Raw genomic sequence first — 9,491 nt, forward strand, 5'->3', positions numbered from 1 at the left:
GAGCATTGAGGCAATGGGGTCATTACTGGGGCTGGGGGAGTCAGGGCACTGTCACTGGGCATGGAGGACTCAGAGTATGGGGGTGTCACCGGGTGCAGAGGCAACATGGGTTCTGGGGGGCTCTGGACACGGAGATACTGGAGTGTCACTGGGCCTGAGGGGCTCAGGGCATGGGGGGCTCTGGACACGGAGATAGTGCAGGTGCCACTGGGGCTGGGGGGCTCAGCATGGGGGGGCTTGGGGCACGGAGATACCGGGGGTGTCACCGGAGTGGGAGTGCTTGGAGCATGGGGTTAATGGGTCCATCACCATGCTTGGGGCACAGAGATGGCACTGGGGTGTGGGGGTCACAGATGCAAAGGTGATGGAAGTGTCATTGGTGCTGACTCGGGGCATGGAGAGGCATGGAGGTACCAGGGACTGAGGTGGCTCAGGACACCCTGATAATGGGGTGCCACCAGGGCAGGGAACCTTGGGACGTCGGGTTCCAGGTACACGGGGTAACAGGGGGTGTCCAGATGTGGATTCTGTCCCCCCACTGATCCCGGTGCCGGTACCAGCAGCCTGGCAGCGTCCCTACCTGAACATCTTCAAGCACTTCCGTGTGGAGGAGTGGAAGCGTTCTGCCAAGGAGGGGGATGTGGCTGCCCTCACGGTAACAGGGGCACTGCGGGGTGGGGGCACCAGCCAAGGGTGGGCAGTGCTGACCCTTCATCACTGCTTTCCTTGGTTTCGCAAGGACACGAGGCTGAAGGGAACAATCTACCGGATCCGGGGCTCCAACCCTGCCAGCAGTTACCTGCAGCTGCCCCGGGCTGGGACACAGTCACTGGGGCTCACGGGGCGCTACCTCTACCTGCTCTTCAGGCCCCTGCCCCACAAGCACTTCCTCGTTCACCTGGATGTCACCACCGAGGTACTCGACACTGGGTGGACTCATTAAACCACCCTCGTTAGCACTGTGACTGATTGAAGGACTGGGGGTGGCAGTGCTGGTCTTGGGGGATGAAGACCTTGGCTGATGTTTGTTGCTGCTGCTGGTGGGTTTCCCCAGGCTGGAGTTGATTTCTGTCCTCACAGCATCTCTACTGGGGACAGGGGACACTGAGGGGACGGGAGGCACAGCCACGTGCCTTGTCCTCTGCAGCACTTCCCTGCCAAAGCCACCAGGGTGACTAAAGCTCTGTGTGTTGGTGTCTCTTCCCAGGAAAACCAGGTGGTTCGCATCTCCTTCTCCAGCCTCTTCAAGGAGTTCAAATCCACAGCCACCTGGCTGCAGTTCCCCTTTGTCTGTGGAGCAGCCAAGGACTCAGCGGGTGACTCTGTGTCCCGGCGTGGTGAGGAGCTGTGTGGTCGGGGCTGGGCTGGCACGTCACCACCAAAATAAATTGTTAGAAAATAAATCGAGTTCAGAAGTTGGCTTGATTCCTTTAGGGAGGGTGAAGAGAAGCTGTAGCTGCCCAATCCCTGGAATTGTTCAAGGTCAGGTTAGACGGGGCTTGGAAATCCAACCTGGTCTAGTGGAAGGTGTCTCTGCCTGTGGCAAGGGATTGGAACAAGATGGTCTTCAAAACTCCCTCCCAACCCAAACCATTCCAGGATTCTGTAAGAGTTGTGGGTCTGAGCAGGAGCTCTTCCACATGCAGAAGCTTGGAACTGTAGCTCCTGGTAGGGCTGTCAGCCATCCTTGTTCTCCCAAGCAAGGGGGTGCAGTGTCAGGCCAGGCATGAGCCTATGGGGATGGTGGGGCTCCCTGTCCTTCCCCACCCCTAAGCTACGAGGCATATTTTCTCATCTCCCACTGGGCACAGGCCTGGTGGGAATCTTGCCTGGTGGGAATCTTGCCCGGTAAATAGTTTACTGAACTGTGTGAATCTCGTGTCTCCCATCCTGCAAGGTCCAGCATCCACATCTGTGGTGTCTTTTCACCCCATCCCTATTCCCACGTGCCCCTCTCCTCCCCAGGTGCCTCTGGAGCAGCCCCTGCCGATGTGCGCTGGACGTGCCTGGTGCTGGACCTGCCCTCCATCCTCTCCCTGTACCTGAACCGCCGGTACAGCCACCTCAGGGCTGTCAAGCTCTGCTCCAACCTGCTCGTGAAGAACCTCTGCACCAGCGACTTGGTGTTCGACCCAGGTGAGGAGCCAAGACCTCGCCGTGGCCTCAGGTTTCTCCTGTGACTCCAGCCCGGCCTGGGGGAAAATCCTTGGGGGTTCAAAGCTGAGGTTGCAGCCCTGGCAGAGCACTGGGCTGCTGTTGCTCTATGATATGGGCAGGAAGGGCAAAATACTTACTATGATGTTAAGTTTCCATGTGGGCGGGGACACCTTCCACCAGCCCAGGTTGCTCCAAGCCCCATCCAACCTGGTCTTGGACACTTCCAGGGATGGGGCAACCACAGCTTCTCTGGGAAACCTGTTCCAGGGCCTCACCACTCTCACAGGGAAGAATTTCTTCCCAATATCCCATCCCTCTGGCAGTGGGAAGCCATTCCCTCTTGTCTTGCCACTCTGTGACCTTGTCCAAAGTCCCTCTCCAGCTCTCCTGAAGCCCTTTTATGCACTGGAAGGCAATCTGGAATGGAATACAGTCTCTCAACCTCTGGAGGAAAGTATTCTCTCGTTTTCCAGCTGTGAAGTGAACAAAAAGAGCAAAGTTAAATATCTTTCCAAGATTAGAATTTTTTTCAGGGGGAAAGAAAGAAAGAAAGGTGTCACCACACCTTGCTTCTCCAAGACCTGTGCTTTTATCTGCTGGAAGAGCCTGTGCTTTTTTTTTGTGTCAGAAATCTTCCAACCTGCTTTTTTTTTTCCACTTGCTCAGTGTGGCAGAGATACTTTGGTCAAACCCTTTGTTTCTGCCTTTCTTTTTTTGTGCTGGAATTCTGCCTGAACTGCCTGGCCCGATGGAAAGCATCAGTGGGAAGGAAGTTACAGAGGCTGCTTTGAGATTCCTGAAACTTGTTATATCTTGAAGAATTTCCTGTATTTACAAATACATGAAGAAAAGAAGACAAGAAAATGGGAAATGAGTCTTAACACAAATCATGTTAAACTGCTGAATCAATGAACAGAGACTAAGTGAATCTTGGGCCTGAGGGTTTATAACTTGAATCCAAGTATTTGTGCTCTGGGCTCTTTGGAGGTTTAGAGTTTCAGGAATCCACCTGTGCAAAGGTGTGTTAGTTTGTTCCTCAGGCTTGGGATCCTTGTTTCTCAGTTGTCCTCAAAGAGGGAAGGGGTTTGTGCCCATGTCCCACAGGGAATGTGATTTCAGCCAGCTCCACAGGCCTGGAGAACTCAGTGTCTGTCTGTCCCTGTGCTGCCAGGTGTGACCTTCTCCAAGGCCCGGCACACCGACCTGGCCTGCCGTGGGATCGCTCCCATGCCAAGGGAAATGGCATTCCCTGTGCCCAAGGGAGAGAAGTGGCATGACCTCTATGACTACATCAGGTATGGCTGCTCCTCGTCCCACCACAGCTCCCAGATCTTCCCACTCCCTGGGGGAAGGCAGGATGGGTAATGCCACTTGAGGAGTGACAGATCCAGGTGAACCTGGGGCCCAAGTGGGCATTTTGGTCCCCTCAGCTCCAGCATTTAGATGTTGTTAACACTTCTGTCCTTTAGTACCATCTGCCTTTGGTATCCCTGTATTTGGAGGAGGATGGGATAAAAGGGGAAATCCTATAGGAGACTGAAGAGGTCTTTGTGCCAGGCCTGAGTTACCAAGTGATACTCCCAGGTGCCAATACAGTTACAGTCCTAATCACACAGTGCCTTCCTCTGATGCTGCTCAGGTTCCCATCCGAGGGGCTGAAGCTGCCGTACAACTCCATCCAGAGGAGCTGTCCCAGTCCTGCAGCAGGTGGGAGTGCTGGGGGCAGCAGCCAGGGCTGTGCCACCCCAGCTGGGTGCCCTGGGTTCTCTTTAGAGCCCTCCCTGCTCCTCGTGTCCCCCAGGTGACGGAGCCTCGGAGGAGCCTGTCCGCCAGCCCCCGCCGGTGACGCTCACCAGGGCCGTGTGTGACCGCCTGTCCCTCAGCCACCACATCACCAGTCCCAAAGCTGTGAGTGCACCACGGAGGAGGCAGCAGCTCCTTCCTTTCTGCTTGCCATGGAGTCTTCCCCCGCATCTGTGTCTTTAAGACGTAGAAGCTGCTTGTTGTCGTTGGCAGCTGATCTGGCATGGTCTGGTGACCACAGATAGTTCTGTCTTCAAATTATTAATAGGAGGTGAGGTCTGGAGACTAAGGACTGTGATGGGTGCCCTCGGGGAGCAGAGCAGTGCATGGAGTTGGGATTGCTGGGACTGCAGGCAGCTGTCCTCTTCCTGATTTCCCCCTTCCCGGTGGTGCTGATATGGGAGCTGGTGTCCAGACTGGCTTACCAGTGTGGTGATGGGAGTTTGGAGAGGGACTGGGGGAAGCCATCCTTGTGCTGTGGAGAGGGAGAAAATGAGGAGCACAACTTCTCTTTATTAGAAAGTGTCCAAAGAATGGCCATGAAGATGGTGAAGGGTCTGGAGGGGAATGGAGCCATATGAGGAGCAGCTGAGGGCACTTGGTTTGTTCAGCCTGGAGAAGAGGAGATGGAGCACAGACCTCATCAGGGTCTGCAGCTTCCTCGCAAGGGGCAGTGGAAGGGCAGCTCTGATCTCTTCTCCCTGTGAGCAGTGACAGGACCCAAGGGAATGGCTGGAGCTGTGTCAGGGCAGGTTTAGGTTGGATCTCAGGAAAAGGTTCTTCCCCCAGAGGGTGGTTGGGCACTGAACAGGCTCCCCAGGGCAGTGGGCACAGCCCCAAGGCTGTCAGAGCTCCAGGAGGGTTTGGACAACACTGTCAGGGACAGGGTGGGGTTCTTGGGGCATTCTGTGCAGGATGGACTTGATGCTCCTTGTGGGTCCCTTCCCACTCAGGATACTCTGTGATTCTATGACCTGGGATGAACTGGGATGGGCTGAGCTGGCTGACTGGGTGCTTTAGACCTCCTCTGCTCAGTGGAGAGAGGGCAGCTCTTCCTGTTGAGGGCTGAGTGTTTTCTGGGGCTCTGATTTTCTATCTGGAGGAGATGAACAGTGCATGGACAACACTGGGAGCGTAGGCAGAGCAGCTGTTTAACACACCTGGCCAAGCCAGGTGCACACAGGGCTGCCCTCCCTCCAGGTTGTTTCATCCTTGTTTGTATCACCATGAAGAGTCATCAGGAAAGGGAGGTCTCTCTGTCTCTGGCCCAGCATCGGGTGGAGGGCGCCAGGAGGAGGACTGAGCTCTGTCTGAGGCTTTCCTCATTCTCAGGTGCCACGCCGGTCTCCTGTAATCACAAAAGGCATCCCTGAGGTTCACCTGACAGCTCCGAGAGCTGTGCCTGCTGGGCACCTGGTGCCAGAGGAGAACCAGAGACTGCACAGTGTGGGGGACACTGGGCAGCCACCATCAGCCATCCATGTCTACGCTCATCAGAGGGGTGGACAGGCCACCCGAGCTGTCCCCGCCGGCTCAGAGGAGGTGGGTGAAGCACTGAGGAGCTCAAGGTGACTTTGCAGGGCTTGTTTCTGATTCTTGTGAGCCCAGAAGTGAGAAAGGAAACACTAAGTTCAGGCTGGAGCTCCAGAGTTCAAAAGGTGTTATTTTTTCTGGCTAGCAGTTCTCTTTTCTGTTAGTACCTTACTTGCCTTGAAAGAGGAACCCTGTGTTCAAACACACTGACCTTAAGCCAATAGCATGTTTACATCTGCCTGGAGTGTGCACAGAAAGGGCTCTGGCCCAGGTGTGCTGTCCTAGCAGGAAGTTTCAGCCTGCAGGATAAGAGAACAGCCCTGGAAGTGTTCAAGACCAGGTTGGTTGGAGATTGGAACAACCTGATGAGTGGAAGGTGTCCCTGCCCACGGGAAGGGCTGGCTGTATCCCCCAGCTTGGGGCTGGGAGGAAGAGCTGCTTAACACCAGGAAACCCCAGCTCCTCCTGCCTGCCAGGCTGGACTTGAAATACTTTGAAGTTGTCCTCTCTGACAGGAGAGACCCAAAGCTGCCTCTGTGTTGTTCAGAGACAGATGAGCACTGGGGTTGGGGGTGCCCTGTGGGTGGAGGACGTCAGCACAGCTCTGAGCATGATGGTGCTGGGTTTTTTTCCAGAGGCTCTTACCGGATCCCATCCTGAAGCTGAGAACGATTATTGGCTTTGGAGGCTGCAGCACCAAATGGGTCAGTAGCTGAGATGGTTTGGGGAGTGGATCTATCATCATGTGACTGGGGTATTGATTTTTAGGAGGTGTGAAATACAGCTGAGTGTGGCATTGCTGGATGTGGAAAAGGATCTCAAAGCAGATGGGGACAAGTGTATGTTTGTGCACGAGTGTTCTGCTGCTATGATGGTGAATTAGAAATTATGGGGCCTTTTAGACAGAATCATAGGATGGAAAAGCCCTCCAAGATCATCAGATCCAACTGTTCCCCCAGCACTGCCAAGGCCACCACTAACCCATGTCCCCAAGTGCCACATCCACACATCTTCTAAGTCCCTCCAGGGATGGTGACCCTACCACTGCCTTGGGCAGTTGTGCCAGGGCTGGACAACGCTCTCAGGGAAGAAATTTCCCAATATCCATTTAAATCTCCTCTGGCACAGCTGGAGGCCATTTGCTCTCACCCTGTCACTTGTTCCCTGGGAGCAGAGCCCGACCCCTACCTGTCTCCGTCCTCCTGCCAGGGAGTTGGAGAGAGTGAGAAGGTCCCCCCTGAACCTCCTTTTCTCCAGGCTGAGTCCCCCCAGCTCCCTCAGCTGCTTCGTATCAGACTTGTGCTCCATTCTCTCTTCACTAAATTTCATGGCTTCTTTTTAACACATTAAAACTCCTGTGCTTTGTTGGAGGCTTGGAAAGAAGGGCTGTGTTTTGGCTTGTTTCTTTGGGGCACTGGGCCTTGCTTGCGGTCTGTGTTAGGGTAAAAAAAAGGTTGTTTTGGTTCAGTCAGTTCAAGGCTCTGCCAACAATGTCATTTTCCTTGGATCTCATGTTCACATAGTAGGGAAAGGATCTTAAAACTCATTCAGTTCCAACCCCCGGCCATGGGCAGGGACACCTTCCACTAGACCAGATATGCTCCATGCCCCATCCAACCTGGCCTTGAACAATTCTAGGGATGGGAAAGAAACCCCTGCCTAGGAGCTGGGGCACTTGTGGAGCCCTGTGCCTCCTGTCTCGGTGCTGCAGGCGCTGTGGACGCAGAACAACGCCGCGGTGGTGTATCCCTGCCACGCCGTCATCGTCGCCCTGCAGCTCCGCACCGGCGAGCAGAGGTTCTTCCTTGGCCACACAGATAAGGTGAGTGTAACCTTCCAAAGCCTGATGGCAGCGCTGTCCTTGCACCCCAGGTGTCCCCCGGTATCCTCTCACATGGTGTTTCCCACAGGTGTCAGCGCTGGCCTTCAACGGGAGCAGCACCTTGCTGGCCTCGGCGCAGGCCGGGCCCCGGGGCGTGGGGCGCCTCTGGGACTTCCGCACAGGCACCTGCCTGGCTGTGTTCAAAACCCATGTGCACTCCCTCTGGTCCCTCAGGTGGGTTTCAGCTGGGTGCAGGTGTGTGTTTGGGCAGCTGAAGTGTTGCAGTATGGCAGCTTTTCCGTGCTATTCTCACATGCAGGGATGAATTAGAGCTGCCTGTGTTTGTCACCTAGACCAGCTGGCAGCTGGCCTGGATATGCTGGCAGCTCCCTCCTGAGCTTATCCCTCGGGTCTTGCTGTCTCCTTTTATCCCCCACTGGAGTACAATCAGGGTGCAAGGAGCTGTGTTTCACAAGGTTCCTCTTGTTGCAGCTTTTCCCGCAGCGGAGCCGTTCTGTGCGGAGTCGGGAGGGACGGCCATGGCAAAACGGTGAGACCTGAGACTTGGGTTGGGAGGGTTCCCTGAGATGGCTGTTCTCCCAGACTGTGTAGTTATTTTGCAGACAAACCTCTGCTCTGGGCTTTCCTAGACATGTTCTTGAGGGAGATCCCTTTCTCGTTTGCTGCCTAGAAAATACTTTCCATCTGCCTGATGCTTGGTGGGTGTTTGCACGCACATTCCTCAGCTGCAAGCGAACAAATCCTTTCAGAAGCAGCTGGAGAGACCTGCTGGGACTGTGCTTTGGAGGCTGTTGTGCTCCTGGTGTGTTCCCAGCCAGGAGCCCAAGCAGGGTGATGTGACTGTGCCCGCACTCTGCAGGGATCACCACAGGCTCATGTGCCACATTCCCACCTCTGCAGCCCTTCTGAGGGACACATGTTAGGGTGGCATTCCAAGCTGGAAGCCTTGCGAGCATTGTAATGGGAGGTTCAGCACTGACTGGAGGCCAAAACCCCTTTATTTTAATAGCATTTAGGGCAAGATGTGAGGTTTAATCTTTCAGCACCGAGCATCTCTGCGGGAAGGGATGCCGGGTGCTGGAGCTGCCACCCACCAATGTAGCTGGGGGATGACGCAGATCCCACATGGAGCGGTCAAAAATAAACTTGTTTTGTGGGACTGGGTGTTTGTTTTGTCAGTGGAAGTGTTTTCATCCACTGATCCCTTACTGACAACCACCAGCAATTAGCTGTGCCTTTGCTAATTGCAGGATAAAACACACAGTGCTCCATGTTTTTCTCAGCATGTGGCAGCGTTCTCTGATCTGGGTGGGAGCTGGTGAGCTGCAGCTGGGGAGAGGAGATCAATGGGGTGAAAGCTGGGTGGTGGGAGAACAGGGAGCACCTCTCCCACAGTGATGCCTCCGCCCATCTCAGCCTCTGAGGTGATCCTGGGTTTGGTTTTAATGCTGTTCTGGAATGCAGAGCATCCACCTGCATTTCTTCAGCCATTTGCCCCTTTCCTTTGGGGAGAGGGTTTGACTCTTGTCCCTGGTGACAGGCACTGAGGGCACGCAGACCTGCATTGGAGCAGAGGCTGGGACAGCCAGAGCAGTGGTCACGTGCTACCTCCCACTCCCTCAGCCCTGATACAGCTCCTATATCCCAGCAGGCAGAGTTCTCACTCCTCTGTGGGTTTGCTTTCCAAGTCTGAGTCCTGTTGCCAGGCAGCCCTGGGATTTAGACCCTGTAATTATGGATTGTAGACAAGGATATTGCTGTGAAGCTTTGCAAAGCTGTTGAACTGTCCTAAACCCTCTGGGTGAGAGGTTTTATTTCCCCTGCTCCAGCTCTGTTATCAATACTTTGTGCCCAGCTCTGGAGCAGCTGCTGGATGAAAAGCTCTTCTGCTGCCAAGGTTTTGAGCAGCTCTTCCATCGTGTTTTTGTGTTTCAGTTGGTGGTGGTGTGGAACACTGCTCAAGTAACCCGTGGTGGAGGGGTGGCTGTGCTGGCCAAAGCACACACAGATATGGACATCCAGGCCTTGAAGATTGCTTTCTTTGATGAGACCAGGTACATGCAAAGAAAATAAATCAGAAACATTGATTCTTAGATATTGGGGAGGGTGAGGGTGGGGAGGCCCTGGCACAGGTTGCCCAGAGAAGCTGTGGCTG

At 54.7% G+C, this 9,491-nt stretch overlaps 1 protein-coding gene across 1 annotated transcript in view; it reads left to right on the forward strand.

The window, feature by feature from the left end:
- WDR90 (WD repeat domain 90) overlaps nucleotides 1-9,491 on the forward strand; it is a 55,765-nt gene that overhangs the window by 25,051 nt on the left and 21,223 nt on the right. Inside the window, exons 27-39 of the mRNA XM_029957872.1 lie at nucleotides 426-655; nucleotides 740-916; nucleotides 1,208-1,337; nucleotides 1,966-2,136; nucleotides 3,329-3,452; nucleotides 3,797-3,864; nucleotides 3,959-4,065; nucleotides 5,293-5,502; nucleotides 6,129-6,197; nucleotides 7,205-7,315; nucleotides 7,404-7,549; nucleotides 7,808-7,865; nucleotides 9,272-9,390. Coding sequence (XP_029813732.1) covers nucleotides 426-655; nucleotides 740-916; nucleotides 1,208-1,337; nucleotides 1,966-2,136; nucleotides 3,329-3,452; nucleotides 3,797-3,864; nucleotides 3,959-4,065; nucleotides 5,293-5,502; nucleotides 6,129-6,197; nucleotides 7,205-7,315; nucleotides 7,404-7,549; nucleotides 7,808-7,865; nucleotides 9,272-9,390 — 1,720 coding nt within the window. The remainder of the gene's footprint in view (nucleotides 1-425; nucleotides 656-739; nucleotides 917-1,207; nucleotides 1,338-1,965; nucleotides 2,137-3,328; nucleotides 3,453-3,796; nucleotides 3,865-3,958; nucleotides 4,066-5,292; nucleotides 5,503-6,128; nucleotides 6,198-7,204; nucleotides 7,316-7,403; nucleotides 7,550-7,807; nucleotides 7,866-9,271; nucleotides 9,391-9,491) is intronic.

Source organism: Manacus vitellinus, unplaced genomic scaffold, assembly GCF_001715985.3.
Source record: "Manacus vitellinus isolate BGI_N305 unplaced genomic scaffold, ASM171598v3 scaffold_12_pilon, whole genome shotgun sequence".
Taxonomy (NCBI): domain Eukaryota; kingdom Metazoa; phylum Chordata; class Aves; order Passeriformes; family Pipridae; genus Manacus; species Manacus vitellinus.